General features: G+C 39.7%; 1 protein-coding gene across 1 annotated transcript in view; it reads right to left on the reverse strand.

Moving 5' to 3' along the window:
* Window positions 1-1,311: 1,311 nt before the first annotated feature.
* LOC311095396 (E3 ubiquitin-protein ligase rnf213-alpha-like) overlaps window positions 1,312-16,975 on the reverse strand; it is a gene marked incomplete at its 5' end in the record, with an annotated part of 61,696 nt that continues 46,032 nt past the window's right edge. The window contains 12 exons of the mRNA XM_084133880.1: window positions 1,312-1,838; window positions 2,566-2,744; window positions 2,829-2,918; window positions 4,805-5,002; window positions 7,321-7,398; window positions 7,534-7,735; window positions 11,080-11,260; window positions 11,497-11,580; window positions 11,818-11,950; window positions 12,452-12,741; window positions 13,689-13,863; window positions 13,982-14,138. Coding sequence (XP_083990006.1) covers window positions 1,685-1,838; window positions 2,566-2,744; window positions 2,829-2,918; window positions 4,805-5,002; window positions 7,321-7,398; window positions 7,534-7,735; window positions 11,080-11,260; window positions 11,497-11,580; window positions 11,818-11,950; window positions 12,452-12,741; window positions 13,689-13,863; window positions 13,982-14,138 — 1,921 coding nt within the window. The 3' untranslated portion in view covers window positions 1,312-1,684. The remainder of the gene's footprint in view (window positions 1,839-2,565; window positions 2,745-2,828; window positions 2,919-4,804; window positions 5,003-7,320; window positions 7,399-7,533; window positions 7,736-11,079; window positions 11,261-11,496; window positions 11,581-11,817; window positions 11,951-12,451; window positions 12,742-13,688; window positions 13,864-13,981; window positions 14,139-16,975) is intronic.

A 16,975-nucleotide genomic window follows, 5' to 3' on the forward strand; every position in this document is an offset into this window, starting at 1 on the left:
TTCCCAATACTGGACTATGCTGATGTGATTTATGGTAACACCTTTGAAACAAATCTGTATCCTCTTAATGTGGTATATAATAGTCTTTGCAGATTTGTGCTCCGGTGTCCTTATAGAACCCATCACTGTCTAATGTACGAGTCCTTGAACTGGCCAGCCCCGAAGTCCAGAAGGCAACTCCATTGGTTAACACTTATTTTCAAATGTATTCATTTTAATTTTCCTTCATATCTGAAAGATCTTTTAATCCCTTTCAGTTCTCAATATAGCCTAAGGCACTTGGATCAACTGTTTCTAGTTACACCTAGAATCAGTAAAGAAATTGGTCGTCGTGCATTCAAATATAAAGCTCCATCAGATTGGAATAACCTTCCTTCCTCACTTAGGTCGATCACTTCTTTTCATATTTTCAAATCTTCTCTAATCACACATTTTCAAACATCCTGCCTTTGTTTCTAAACTGGTTTTGGACTCACATTACTCACTGTCCAGTTTATCGTATATATATTGTGTACATGTATTGTATTCTTTATTTGTGCATGCAAGCAGATGTATTTATAAGGGGGTGTATAGTATGCTTATGTGTACAAATGTCTACTATTTTTCGCAGAGGGATCTTATTTTTTTGTAATTTTTTTTATTTTTTTTTTATTTACTTATTTATTCATGGGGGCTAGTTTCGGGGAGCATTGTTGGAGAGTGTGTGGGTATGTGAGTGTGTGTATGTCTTTGTGCTTATGTGTTTGAAATTATCTTTAATATTTACTCTTTATTATCTTGTATTGTTCGTTATGATTGTAAGGACCCCCTTGAAAATGAGATGGTACATCTCAAGGGGCTATCCTTGAAATAAAGAATAAAGAATAAAGAATTATATAACAACTTATTATGTTAGTCATCTAAAAAACAAAAACAATAAAACATTTTTGCATTTTAAGCAGAGAAAAAAATAAAGAGCAAAAACACGAGGTTGGTATGGACATAGGTTTGTCCAGTTCTGGACTCATGGGTTACACTTTATTTTAAGGTGTCATTGTTACAATGTAATTGTACATTTAAGTACTAAATAATATTAATTAACAACATGTACTTACTATAGTGTTAGGATAGGATTAGGATTTGGTTGAGGGTTAGTTGCATGTAATTATGCATAATTTACTGTTATCATTATCATTACTGTTATCATATCATTACTATGGTAAGTACATGTAACATATCATGTAACAAGGACACTGTAAAATAAAGTGTTACCGACTCATGATGTGAAGTGTATATTTCAAATGAGTTTACATTCTTAAATGAGTCTATACGTATTCTAACGTAACAAGTAAAAAGTAAACAAATAAAAAAAGGAATGGTTATATAGTTGTTAGCAACTTAAAAAAAAAATGGAAGAAAAAAGTTATGGCAAAAGTTTAACAATGGATTCATGATTGTTTTGAGTTGTTTTGTACTTTGTAATACATTGTAATGTATTTGCTTAAAATTCTAGAGATTACTTTGACAGACTGCATCTTAACATGTCTGTACACAGTGCTGTATATAAATGAGCAAGTATGCAGCATAACCCTGTACCTTATACAGCACACTGTAACTGTAAAGGTATGCAAAAACTGTTTTTAAAAAGTATGGCATTTGTAAATCAAAACAATCAAAATTAAGAGTGATTGGGAAGAGAAGCTCTTCATCTTTGGTTTCGTTCTTGTCTGACATGGAGCGAGAACTTCCAGGTGTCGGTGTATTGCGCGAGCAGGATCTCTTCAGGGAAGAACTCATCCACCTCAGGAGGAATGTCCAGATCCTTAAGCTCCATGTAGGACACAACCGTGTCTTTCAGACTGCAGGACAGACACAAATCACTGAGTTATTACATATTTACATACATTCAGTAAGAGCTTTGAAGTGCACATCACCACAATATTAACCAGGCTTCCACAGATTTGCTCTGCAGTTTTCTGTCGAATATGAAAGCCTGAAATAGTAAGTCATTTGTTTGTGAATCACACAACACAGCTCTGTGCATGCAGATTGTGAGGATAAGACAACTCAGTAGAAGTGCAACTCAATTTGCAGTCTCAATCATGACTGCAAAGTTACATTCACAAATTGGGTAAATGTGATTTTTTTTATGCCACGGCAGTCGAGTCAGCAGTGCAGCAAACACTGGCAAAAAAAAAAAAAAAATTCTCAAAAATCACTGGTTAAGATAATTCTACCAGTTTATCGCTTTACTGATATATTGCCTATCTCTCTAGGCACAGCTAAATATATTTCAGCTAATATTTTAGGCAATGAATTTAATGTCAGTGTTATTATAATTACTACTACTACTACTACAGAAGTTACATCATCAAGTCATCCTTCATGTGCTTTTTCAGAACATTTGACAGATTTGAGCAGATCTCTCCAATAGAAATGAAACGTTTTGACATTTATATGTATCTATACACCTGTGCCTCAGGAATCATATGTAAATTATGAACTGAGGCAAAACTGAACTCCCCCCAAGAAACTCATTAAGAAAAGTTGCAGCAATGCTAATATTATCCCATCATCAGGGCTCACCCCCAGTCAGGCTTGAATGTGTCCGTGGCGTTTGGGTTCTTCAGGACCAGGAGCAGGAACTCGTGCATCTCCAGCAGGAAGGCGTCAGCGCTGGACTTGGTGAAGAAACTTGTGAGCAGTGTCTTGTGTTCCTTCTGCAGAGGATGCTTGTACTCTTTGCTGATTCCCACAAAAGGGTCCTGAAGTGCAGATGAAGAAAGACATTTTCACACACAAACTCAAAGCACAAAGCAGAACACGATTTACTATGTTGAGCGTCTCACCCTCTTCAGACGTAGCATGGTCTCAGATTTCAGAGAGCTGAGCAGCTGCCACAGCGCCACACAGTGTTTCAGACTGAACCTGCTCAATGCCTGCACACACAATCATCACTTAGACACTAAGTCAGGGCTTTTCAACTCAAGGTCCATTTTCTCCAGAGTTTAGCTCCAACCTTGATCAATCTCACCTGCTTATAACTTTTATGTAATCCCGAAAACCTTGGCTGTTTTCGAAATTACCTCCTGTACCCTCATTCACTATTCCCTACATTAGTTCACTTGAGGGAGTGGATGAAAACAAGTGAGTGAATTCAGACACAGTGCGTCAGAAGGTGTAGGGCTGTCACTTTTACATAGTTTGGGTTTACTGTTTAACTCTTTCCCCGCCATTGACGTAAATGTCTGGCTTTATACGGCAGGGGGCGCTATGACATCTTCTGAAAGAGTGCAGAATCAAAACACAGGTGAAGAAGATGCAAAAACGTGCGATAGAAGCATTGCTGACACACATGTAAAATAACGCGATCATCAGACATTAAATGGCATATAAATCAAAACTGCATAATGTTTCTGAATGAAATGTTGAACCCATGAAGAGGAAACGACTGAACCTTTGGGGGTGTTGAACTCGATCGACTTCATCTGTGTTTTGATCATCGCTCTGAATCTGATCTAGACGTAGACTTTGACAAAATGTGATTTTCTCAGCTTTTTGTTCAAAAAGTTGCTTTTTTATGAAACTTACCCACATTCAAGTGTTGATAGAAAAAAAAAGAATGATCAAAACGCTGGCGGTGACTGATAACTTTTTTTTAAAAACGCTGCCAGGGAAAGAGTTAATAATCATTTGAAATTTAGCAAACTGGCAACTCTAGTAGTAATGAAACAATTTATCTTGAACTCTTTCATTGAAACTAGTATGTTATAAACCTTAATTAAACAATTTAAGAATCAATTAAAACGAATTTATACCTGTATGATATTACATTTAGCCACATTGGACCAGCGGTTTGGGAAACGGATGGATGGATGATTAAGCTGTGGGCGCCATCTTCTGGTCAGACGCGGGAATTCATTCGACACGTGACTTTCACAGTGCATTATGGGTATTCTCTAGCCGTTGAGCATACATCGGTTGTACACTCGTTATTGCGGTGCATTGTGGGATTGATTGAGTGCACTTGATAACGTCCACTATGGATTCGAACACAACTACAAATGACTGTCCCCTCAAATATTTAAGGGTATATTCAGACACAGCACTTGATTAGCTTGTTCAGGTGTGTTTGATTAGGGTTGGAGCAAAACTCAGCAGAAAAGTGGATCTCGAGGGCCAGGGTTGAGAAACCCTGCACTTAACTGCAAAGTAAGTAAAGCCAAGGTACCACACATTGCCAGACTACAGATTAGAGATTAGGTCAGAGTGGTCAATTAGTTGAATTAAAAAACGAGTAAACACCGCTGTGAGGGAGTTTCTAATACAAGGGCTGAGGGAGTGACAAAACTCTCGTCTGACTGCCGTAATCCATCTCTCTATATAATGCCATGGATATGCTATCATTAAATTTTTTCAATTGAAAGAATGACATCAGAGAACCCCGTAAGATGTGACAGGGGACATGAAGTGTTACCCTATTGAATTACTGTATTCTTGAATTCAGACTAGTGCTACTTTTTAATTTTATGATGGATCTTATCTAGCTCATTTTGCAGCACAAACACTGCACTTTAAAGGTGACATCAAGGAAAAAATTAACTTTTAAACATCTCAAGGCCTCAGCTTTTTGTTTAATTCTGTTCCATCTAACTGTTTTTGAACCCCCCCCCCCCCCCCCCCAAAGAGAAACACATCTGATCATGACAAATAGCCGTTTTGGCCGAAAATCTTCAGTAGGCAACATTTTGGTGCATCCCTAATCCTAGTAACACCACTGCTCTGCACAGTCAAATAATAAAGGAAGTGCGTGTTCATGACCAACCTTGTCGATGTGTGGGCCCATGTGGTCCGTCATCTGCAGCACCTCTCTGAGATAGGAGCTCAGCTGCATGTGTGGGTTGGCCCCGGTCACGGCGAGGAACCCCAGGGCCAGCTGCACGGTGGACAGCGCCTCACACACGTCACTGTAGGACTGCAGATCCTTCACCAGGTCATGCTGTGTCAGAGGCTCCAACGGCTCCTTTGGATACACAAGCACAACACAGCTTGTGAAATGTTACAAATATTACTCTGCATTGTAAATACTGATTTCATTAAATACACAATTGTTACCACACAATTTAAAAGGCACATTTAAACAACAGAAATGTTCATTAGAGCATTTTTAAACTAAAGTTTATCTTGTGGACCTTTGTCTAACAACAACATAACCAACACAATATATAAGTAAGGAATAATTTGAGTGAGGAACAATAAATTCCTCACTCCAACAAGTCAATTATTCTGATTAAACTACGGTTACCACACCCCAAAAACATTGTTCAGATGTTTTATTTCAAGACATTTGTCAGGTTTATTGTTCTTAAAATACTATTTTCACTTTCTTAAACATCTCATCCCAAGCCTCAATTTAGAGTTAGTGATGGAGGCTTTTTTTTGGTCATTAATTACTAGCCCTCATGTCGTTCCAAACACGTAAGACTCATTTACCATCGGAACACAAATGAAGATCTTTTTGATGAAAATCTTAGAGATTTTTGTCCCTCCATTGACAGCTACACAACTACCACTTTTACACTTCAAAAAGTTCCTAAAAAGATCGTAAAACTAAAGCGGTTTAGTCCAAATTTTCTGAAGAGACTCGATCGCTTTATATAATGAACAGATTGAATTTAGGCTTTTATTCACATATAAACATTGTTCAGTAAACATAAACATAAGCTCAACCGAACCTGCTTGACACACATGAATGAACCTCATTGGTTCTTGGAGAAGCTCAAACATACTGCGTAACACACGAGAATGAACCTCATTGGTTCTTGCTGAATGTCCTGGCCAAAAAAGTCGGATTTAAATATGCAAATGCTTAAGAATCTATGATTGGATGATATTGCATTGATTATTATGTTTCTAGCATGTTATATGTTTGGCAACAGTCCTTTTGACCCTAATTGATGAATTGTGTAACTTTTCATTTCTTAAACAACCATGAAGGAAGACACATCATGGCCGTATTCCAAGATAAAAATGTCAAGATTCATCAGGCCCATTTTCGCACATGAATTGGCACACGTGTCCGGACCTTAAATTATTTGAAAGTCTTTGGGATGTGCTGGAGAAGACTTTACAGAGTAGTGGACTCTTGCATTGTCAATACAAGATCTTGTATAATTCTTGTGATGTTATTACCATCAAGAGGTGCATCAATCTTTGGTCAAGATTTTGTATTGACAATGCAAGAGTCCAGCACTCTGTAAAGTCTCCTCCAGCACATCCCAAAGACTTTCAAAGAATTTAAAGTCTGGACTTAGAAACTCTTGACATCGCCATCCTGGAATATGGCCATGTTGTGTCTTCCTACATGGTTGTTAAAGAAATTAAAAGCTACACACTCCATCAATTCGTTTTTAATTCGATTATGCTGTTCGCAATGCTTGATGGGATTGTAGTTCTTTCCCTCACTAATGACGTTAAGTACACAGTCTCGAATCTTTGTATTTTTGTCTGATTTTCAAATGAAAGTTTGTAATGTTATGATTGACCTCATAGCTGGTTGGTTTGGTTCATGGCTTTTAACGCTTCAACGAAGACTTTTTAAAAATCCCTATGGGAAAAATGAATGGAAAAAATCCAGCACTGCTGAAAATGTGGACCGTCACTGTTGCACTCTAATGCAGACATTAGAACATTCTTCAACCAATCAGAATGCAGCATTCAACAGCCCAGTAGTATAATGGCGCTTTTCCACTGCATGGTACGGTACGGTCCGGCTCGCTTTAAATGGTACCACCTCTGTTGAGGTTCCAAGCGTACCGTACCGATACTAAAATGTGACGTGAAAACACTGCAGATCACTGTTGGTGTCGTCATCTGCGCTTCGTTGTAAGAGTTCCCAGACTCGTTTTTTTTTTTTTAGCAGTATTTTGTTTTGCTGCCATCAGCCTCATGTTAAACACATTTCTCCGTCTTGCAGTTAAAAACATCCACATGCCAAGAATCAAGAACACCATCCCCTCAATAGGCTCCATTGTTCTGGTGTTGTGCGTTTGAAATGTGGCATGTTTACGATGATGTCATGGCAGTAGAGGCGGCAACTACGATCAGACCCACCCACTTTGAAGCGGTACTAACTGCAGTGGAAAAGCAACCGAGCTAAAGCGAACCGAACCGTGCCATACCGAGTCGAGTCGTACCATGCAGTGGAAAAGCGAACCGAGCCGAACCGTTCCGCGCCGAGTCGAACCGTACCGAGCCGAACCGAGCCGTACCATGCAGTGGAAAAGCGCCATAAGATACAGATTCAACATGTATTATGCTAAAACAAATAATGTGACTTACTTGTTGAACTTTGCCCTTCACATCTTTTAATATGATCTCATAATTTCTGTCCTGTCTGTTCAACATTGTTGGAATTCCCTGAAAAACAAAACGAAAATAAATATAATATTATAATATAATTTTTCTAATATATGTACTCTGCAGGTTGTCAAGCCTGAAGAACTCCTTAAAAACCAATCTGAACAGGCATTAGTCAGTGGTGCAGTGACGTACATTAATGGTGATGTGTGGTTTGGCCTGTAGGAAGCGGGTCAGGATCTGCTGCTGGATCCAGGGCAGGTCGTACTCCAGCAGGGTCTCCTGCCCGCGCTCCATGCTGTACTGGCAGTGGGACAGCACCAGCGGCAGCAGGTCCCGCTCGTACTCGTAGCGGATCACGTGCAGCTCCGTCAGCTCAGCTGGGCTTACCGTGTAACTGGAGGAAACAGTACAGTACAGTACAGTCCCTTCCCTTTACCTCTATACAGATAAAACGTTGTCAAAATACTTCCAGTTCACATGGCTACGCCGAAGCGATGAAAAATTCTGTATTATACATTTTTAAGGCCAGACAAGTAATTTGTTGAGGTCAATTTGTAAAGAAAGACTACGTGCCTGCGCACATATATATTCAAACGTGCACACCTATAGACAAAACACGTAATACGCATGTGCGAGTACGTCAGCGTTCTCACAGGTTTGCGTTTTTAAAGTTTGCGCAGAGATGACTTTTTTTTAATACATTTTCAAGGCTTGCACTGTGGAACCTATTTCAAGGTTTGTGTTCTCAAGCCACCAAACACTGTTAAGTCTTAAGGGTTTTCTGTCAGAATGGTGTCGTGTTAGCGGCCCCCAAGTTAATAACTAATGATCTTTGGAACGGAAGTGAATCAATCAATCAAAACTAACTTTAGCTGGACAATAACTTTATTCTAGAGCTGCTGTAAAGCCTAACAATCTGTTACTTTAATTTCCTTTTAACACTGTAAAGCTGCTTTGAAACAATCTGTATTGTTAAAAGCGCTATATAAATGTAGGTGACTTGACTACAGAGAATGATATGGAGAAACAGGTGTTGTAACTAGGGCCGGGCATTGGGCCTGTTTTAGGCTTCTCCTTTTTATGTTTTAGACATTCATTAGTTAAAGGCACACTATGTAAATTTTCACCACTAGAGGTCACTTATTCAAAACAAAGGTGTAGCTTGATGGCGCCTTGATTTGGCGGGATCATGGGAGTTGTTGTCTTCACCTCTACAGCCGGTGGAGAATACGACGGGACTCGGGTAGAAATCATATTCATGGATGACCGGTAATGTATTAAAGATTTATTAACGTTACGAAAGACACAGGAGCGGAACGAGGCACTGGAGCAATTGCTAATGAGAGACGAGCGCGACACACTCGAGAGCAGTGGAGCTTTTATTATGCCGCTTCTTCCGGTCATGCGTATGTGGGGAAAACGCAGCGCTGTTTTATCATATTAGATACATTTGAGTGTGATGAAAGTCTTATAATGCTACTTTGTGCGTTCGCTCGGTGGTTACTATATGAGACACTTGTTGCACACCGCAGTGAGCTAGATCGATATTAGGCATGGTAAAACAAGGTACTCACGGTAAATCAAGAAAACGAGATTTAAACAAAAAGACTAAAGTGTTAAGCTATATAACAATGATTAGTTTTATGTCGATGAATGTATCCAAACAGTTGCTCACCTGTCTAATAAAACACGTAATATATTAAAGCGTCTTTGGCGTTTCCATGGTTTCTACTAAATAAAATCGAGGGAAACGCGGGTATGATGTCATTGACAGGCGACGCACAGGCACGGTCCGTGTCCTGGTTAAAACTGCTTATTTCTTTGGATTTACACATGCTTAGAAACATTTGGGATAACGTAAGTACACAAATCAACAGAATATATAACTTTGTTCTAGTGGTTTTGGATATTTTAATCTTACATAGTGTGCATTTAAAAGATACTACGAGATGTGCTGCGCTAGTAGAAACAACAAGACAATGCTACTGTGACCATCAAGACTGACAGTCATTCAATTTAATGGAGTTCACAGCAACGAAAGCAGCAGACATGAGCTGCATTTATTTACTTATAACAGCTAATTTCAAGATCTCTCTCTCTCTTTCTTAGTGTTATTCCCGCTCATTTGCAGGGTCCGCTTCACACACTTGATTTGATCATTTTAATGAAGATGCTTGTGTTCTGAGTATGTGTGACTTACTTTCAGTGTCATTTGCGGCAGTTTGCGCGTTGGTTTGCTGAAGAGATGCTCAGCTACTCATCCGTGACAATGCATGCTGCAGTAGCAATGTCATATCATACTATAACATGTCATATAGCCTATAACAAGCTCTGGCACGTTTATTTTTAACATTTTGGGAGGGGTAAAATTTACATATGTGGTTTCAACCAGATGCATTTACACTTGTCCAGTTTCGTCTGGAATGCGGCGCAGACCTCCTCCTGAAGTGGTTTGAGCGATCCGATTTAAATCAGTCTGAAATGCGTTTTGGAGGGCTTTTGCACGTGGTCTTTTCACAATCGGATAACAATCCAATCAGAGAAAATGCATGACCAGGTGTAAAAAGGCCCATAGAAGAAAGGAGAACTAAAACCTTTCACTGTGGACACTTTTTATCTCACAATGCTCTGTAAGAGACTGTTCTTCTGGCTGTAGCCATGTTAGGAGGCTGTCTCGTTTTTCGTTTGGGATTTGACTTTTTTCATTAGTCTAACTGTTGAAAACTCTTGGAAATAATAATGTCCATGTTCTGTGGTGAAGCCTTGATTTGTGATGCATAGCCTAGGTGTAAAGTAAGACAACCTGCAGTTTTTTTTTAATGGCTGCAACAGTAGTATATATGGAAGCTTGTTTCCGCCACAGAATTAAACATTTTTAAAAGATAATTGCGACTTTTCATCTCACAATTGCGAGTTTACATCTCGCAATTCTGACTTTATTTCTCAGAATTGCGAGATATAAAGTCAGAATTGCATGAAATAAAGTCGCAATTGCGAGATATAAAGTCAGAATTCTGACTTTTTTTCTCGCAATTGCAACTTTATATCACGCAATTCTGACTTTATAACACATAATTGCGAGTTTATATCTCGCAATTCTGACATCTTTTCTCAGAATTGTGAGATATAAACTCACAATTGTGAGATATAAAATCCAATTCTAAGGAAAAAAAAGACAGACTTTTTTTTTTTTTCACCACAGAATAGTTTATATCTCACAATTCTGACTTTATAACACGCAATTATGACTTTATATCATGCAATTCTGACTTTATATCTCCCAATTGCATATTATAAAGTCAGAATTGCGAGATATAAACATGCAATTCTGAGAAAAAAAGTCAGAATTTCAAGTATATTTCTCGCAATTGCGAGTTTATATCTCATAATTCTGACTTTATAACACACAATTGCGACTTTATATCACGCAATTCTGACTTTATAACCTGCAATTGCGACTTTATATCACGTAATTCTGAGATAAAAAGTCAGAATTGTGAGATTAAAAAGTCGCAATTACCTTTTTAATTTTTCACTCTGTGGCGGAAACAAGCTTCCATAAGTATAGGCTGTGTAATGGGGAGGATAAAAAAAAAATGGGCTCCAGTCCAGCATCAATGGGCGTATAATATGCCAGGTGGAAATCGTAAGTGGAAGTGGGTTTCAATAACCCTACATGAGCAGTGACTACTTTAGCAAACACCATAAATGACATGGGACAGCGGCTGAAGCTCTTACCCAGACTCCTCTCCGGTGTGTTTCTCCACAGCGTACACCAGGCCGTTGTGAAGCGTGATGAGGTAGCTGACGAGCGCAGTGGAGCACAGGCCCAGACCGTGTCTCTGAGGCAGCAAAACCTGCAGGTCAGCGTCCAGACCCAGATCCTCCTGAGTGTAGTCAGCTGGCAACTTTATCTCTCCTGGATCGATTATCAAAAAACAAAACAAAAAAAAAGACATCTGTCCATGAAATGACTTTACAATGGTCTAAAACAGGGTGACTTTGAACATTTTTAACAAGTACAACTTTTTGGGTCAGATTGTGTTTGTCTATAATTGTGACTTAGATGAAGATCAGACGACATTTTATGAGTTATTTTCAAAGGGTTCACATCACAAACTTATTCTTGCCACTGTAAGTAGTTAGTCGGCTTACCTGTGGTAGCCAGAGATACTCTGATTTGGTTCCATGTTGACAAAAAGATTTTTATGCGCTTTTCATACCAGGCAGAGAGTGAAGCTGTCGAATGAAAACATGACACTATCACTGTGTTTGCAATGAGCACAATCTTTATTTATACAGAAATGGCATATGCTTGCGTGATTACTCAGCACATTTGTGCTGAAATGGGAAAATCAACTGTTAGCAAGCTTACTGAAATAACTAATATTTAATTTAAAATAACTCAATCATGACTGACCCTAAGACAACTTAGCCATGGTAAATGATCTCTTAAATGTGTGATATGGGCAGTACCTGCTTTCTGGCTGTGCAAGAACTCTCCTATGGTGCTGTAGGTCAGGTCTGTCACGTTCAGAAACTTCTTTACCAAATCCCTCTGGAGAGCCAAGATGTCAGGGAGGAACCTCACCAGCCGAAGCTCTGCTTCCTAAAATAAACACTTGGTTAACATGAAACGAGTCTCAGTGTTGGTACAACCACAGACAACCCACACATATTGCACACAAAACTATTACATCTAAACTAACTTTACACAACTTCAGAAAGAATTTGTTTTGTCAATGTAGTAAACTGTAGTGCTTATCCAACTGTACGTTCAGTTTAACTAGTGTAATCTGTACTTTCTTTAGGAAACATATAAATTAGGATTACAAAGTCTACATACATTTTCAGCGAAAATCTCTACATATGTTAACCATTACTTTAATACATATAGTCCTTCACTTTTTCACAGCAGAAAAACTCACCCCTAAAAGAACATGTTAAATCAAAACAAACCTTGGCTGGTCCTTTATATGTCAGTCAGGCTAACATAAAAGTGGACCAGACTGTGCTAATAGCCAAAAGTCTAAACAATCCATCTAGGAAGTAGCTGTAGTCTCTGGTTGTTGAACAGAGAGAGAAACACTCTTGTTGATGGATATCTTACCCTCTGAAGGAACCTCCAGAGCACAGGCAGAGTGTCCCGGCCGTTGTTCTGCTCCACAATATGGGTCAGACTCAACATCGAGACCTTCCTCCTGCAGCTCCAGATGGATGAATTATGGATGAGGAAGTTCTGGGGCAGAGAGCGCAGGAAAAGCCCTGGTTCCCCACATGTCAACATCATCAACGGATTTAAAGACACTTGCTCATCTGTCCAGATGAATGCCTTCACTCTCTTTAGCTGATGCTCCAAAACCTGAGAGAAAAAGAAAATAATGGAAAGCAGAGCTTCAACTAATTATCATTTCAAATAATCAGCTAATCTCGAGGTTATTAAAAGTACTTGACTATTTAAGGGGTCATATAATGCCATTTTTGTACAAGCTAATATGATTCTTTAGGGTCTAAATTAAAAGTTTGTAATATACTTTAATTAAAAATTCTCATTAGTATTGTAAGAAAACACTCATTTTACCTGGTCAAAAACAGCTCTGTTTTCAGCACGCCGTTTCAGTGCATGCGTCTTTAAATGATAATGAGCTTTGCTCACCCCGCCCCTCTGTTCTGTGGAGCCCCGTCCCTCTGTTCTGTGCGTACACCGTAACACAATAACACAATAACCATAACGCGTTGTTCATTATAAACGTGGGATTATGAATTATATTGAGAACGTCGTACATAGAAAACATGCCATAATGTACCCTGAGTGTAAACAGCCGCATTCATCGTGAAGTGTGCTAGCGATTTGCAAAGATTAATATAAAGATTAATTTAAAGGTTAATAAAACATTACACTCACTTCTTCTGGAGGTTCAGCAGGAACACGAATAGTTGGTACCGATCCTTTTTTCAGGAGCAGCTTCTTAGCAAAACCAGCTTTATACTGACCCTCGTTTGTAAAGCAGTCTGGTGTGTGTGAAATGATTCGCGCAAACATGAAAGCATTGACGTTGATCGTGGGGAATATTCCCTTCCAAAACAAACTCAGCCTCTGCGTCTTCAGCGGTTCGGATTTAGGAACATCAAAATTACTGCTGTGTTTATTATTACACTCAAGAACAGAACACCACAATCGCTTAGACGCCATTCTGCTCATAGACAGTGCTCCAGTATCAACAATGAGGTTTTGATCATAAAGAACATGCCCTGTTTAGAATAACAAAATGTTCCATTTCTTGAATTTCTGAAGCAGGAGCTTAATATGGCACATCAAATATAAGGTGAGTAGTGTGGGCTCTTACACTGGCTGGTCGGATGGGGCTCCAGTAGACTGTGGATGGTCAAATGGACGGTACTGACCGTATCATCCACTCCTTTACCCAGAGCTCTGATCAGCTGCTCCATGTCCTTCAGAAGATGGGCCATCAGGAACCGACCAGGATCCAGCACTGCAGGCTTGATGATCTGCACGACACTCTAGACACAAACATGCAAATATGAAAAACATGAGATGTGCTTGGTTCTTCCTTAGTTCTTCAAATATAAGTGTGTAATTAAAAAAATTAAAACCATGGCAGGCAGAAGAATGTAAAACCTGTGGGTTGTTTTGAGCTCCCAGCAGCATGGACATGTGTGTGAGCAGTCTGAGAAGAGTGAAGGGGGCAGGTGACATGTTCTTAGTGTCCTGCATGTCAGGGTGATCACGACGTTGTGCGTCGCCCAGAATATGTCCAGGCTTAGTACAGTCCCCTCTGCAAAGAGGAACAATTGCCAAAAAATGTTTATCCAACTGATTAAACAATTACCTCAAAAACAAAAAATAAAACAAAATGTGTTACCACAAATCATTATTAGTAATTATTAGTAATTTAAAATCAAGACCAAAAAAGGCAAATGCAATTTTTAATGACTTCTGCAGTCTCAAAATTATTCAACCCCCTGAATAGAATCCCTCAAAACTGCACAAATCTGCAAAATAGGTGTTGCCTCAAGCACACCTGATGACACAAATCAAGGGCTTCAATAGTTGCACCAGGTGTGCTTAAGCTAGAACACATGAAATATCTGAACTGGCTAAGTTTGTTGAGTGTCAAGTTTGACTGCATGTTAGAAATATGGCTAAGTCAAAAGAATAGTCCAAAACGTTAGAAGAAATCATCGCCCTTCACAAACAAGGAACAGGATACATATACAGGATACACAGGATACAGGATACAGATAGCGAAAGCACTAAATGTTCCTAGAGACACAGCTGGAAGCATAGTTCGCAAGTTCAAAGTTAAAGGAGTAGTTCACTTTAAAAATGAAATTTACCCCATTATTTACTCACTCTCAAGCCATCCTAGATGTATATGACATTCTTCTTTCAGACGAATACAATCAGAGTTATATTAATACATGTCCTGGCTCTTCCAAGCTTGATAATGGCAGTGGATTGCAACCAAAAGATTGAAGCTCAAAAAAGTGCATCAATCATGAACAAATTCCAAAGGGCTCCAGTGGGTTAATAAAGGCCTTCTGAAGCAAACCGATGAGTTTGTGCAAGAAAAAAATCATATTTGTTGAAGGTTTGTACAACCTTCAGTCTGTTGGCTGCAATCCACTGCCATTATCAAGCTTGGAAGAGCCAGGACATTTATTAACATAACTCTGATTGTGTTCGTCTGAAAGAAGAAAGTCATGTACTCCTAGGATGGCTTGAGGGTGAGTAAATCATGGGGTAATTTTCATTTTAAAGTGAACTTATCCTTTAAAGGAACAGTGGTTACACTACCTGGACAGAGTATTAAAAAGGAAGCTACCGGCTGTAACCAGACTTCTGAGAAGGCAGGTTCAGAAAAACACTTGAGTGACTGCAAAAGACTTGCAGCAAGGCCTTGGCGGCAACAGGCATTGCGGTTTCAGCTGCACAGTAAGGCGTGTACTAAACGCATGCCAGAACTCCAAGACATACACTACTACTGACCCAAAAGCACATGAAAAGTTGGCTCTAATTTACTCAAAATCATTTAAATAAGCCACAGAAGTTTTGGGATTCTGTTCTGTGGAGCGTTTAAACAAAACTGGAACTTTTTGGCCCTATGGATCAGCAGTATGTCTGGAGGAAGAAGAATGAAGCATATGCTGAAAAAGAACACTCTGCCTAAAGTTAAGCATGTTGGGGCTCGGTGATGCTCTGTGGCTGCTTTACATCCCCTGGCACTGGAAACCTGCAGCGTGTGGAAGGCAAGATGAATTCATTGAAGTATCAGGAAACGTCATGCCGTCAGTGAGGAAGCTGAAGCTTGGACGTCATTGGACCTTCCAACAGGACAAGCATACCTAAAATTCCACCACTGCTTGGTTGCAGAAGTCACAGTCACCTTGAAACCCATAGAAAATATCTGGTGGGATCTGAAGAAGGCAGTTGCAGCACGCAAACCCTTCTTGGGTTCTTATTACTGAACTGGAGGCCATTGCTCATGAGGAATGGGCTAAGATTCCTCAGAAACGCTGCCAGAAGCTGGTGTCTGGTTATACATCTCGTCTGCAGCAGGTCATAACAGCAAAAGGGTGTTCTACTAAGTACTAAAGATGCTTGCCATGAAGGGCTTGAATAATTTTGAGACTGCAGAAGTCATTAAAAGTTGCATTTTCAGTTGAATTTGGGGAAACCACTTAAAACATTTGTTGTGTTGAGCAATTTCAATCAACCTAATTTTACAGAGCTCAGTAACACTTTACAATAAAGTTCAATATGCTAACATTAGTTAATGCTACAATTAACATAAAATAACTATATTTTAACAGCCTTTACGGTATTACACACAATTACCACAACATTTGTCTGTTGTGACCATACTTTTAACGCAATTCATGTTTTCATGTGAACTGATATAGTCCCAGGGGAGTCTTGAGCGCAGAGTAGGGTCGAGAGGCTGAGTCAAGGGGCACCTGCCAGTATCCTTTGCACAGGTCCAGGGTGGTAATGAACTGGGCTTTGCCGATCCTTTCCAACAAGTCGTCGACCCCGGGCATTGGGTAGGCATCAAATTTTGATTGGCTGTTGAGCCTTCGAAAGTCAATGCAGACACGAAGGGTATTTTCTTTTTTTGGGACGATGACCAGTGGGCTGCCCCATTCCATTCCTTTCCATTCCATCACTCCCAGCTGAATCATCATCTCTATCTCTTCCTTCAAGGATGCCAAGAGGCGATCAGGCACACGATAGGGGTCGTTGTCTTGATGGCGTGATGTCATTCAAGTAAATGGTGTGGTGGATTACATCAGTCCGCCCAGGCCTCTGACGAAACAGGTGCGGGAACTGGGTGAGCAGATGTTATAGCTCAGACTTCTCTGAATCTCAACATGTAAAGGCAATAATGGCCTCCACCTGTGAGGCGCAAATAGTTAAGTCGGCTTCCGGTGTCAGCGGAAGCGATCTATAGCGGCATAAAGGTGATGCGCACTCGGCGCTCCTATTCGCCGCCGCCTCCTCCGACCCGCAATTCAACAACACTCAACATGTAACCGATATGACATACAATACAACACAATCCAGTAACGCAACTCAACATTTACAACAAATGTATGTACGACAACAATTGTA

The sequence above is a fragment of the Abramis brama genome (genome assembly GCF_963993115.1).
Source record: "Abramis brama genome assembly, chromosome: 13".
NCBI lineage: Eukaryota > Metazoa > Chordata > Actinopteri > Cypriniformes > Leuciscidae > Abramis > Abramis brama.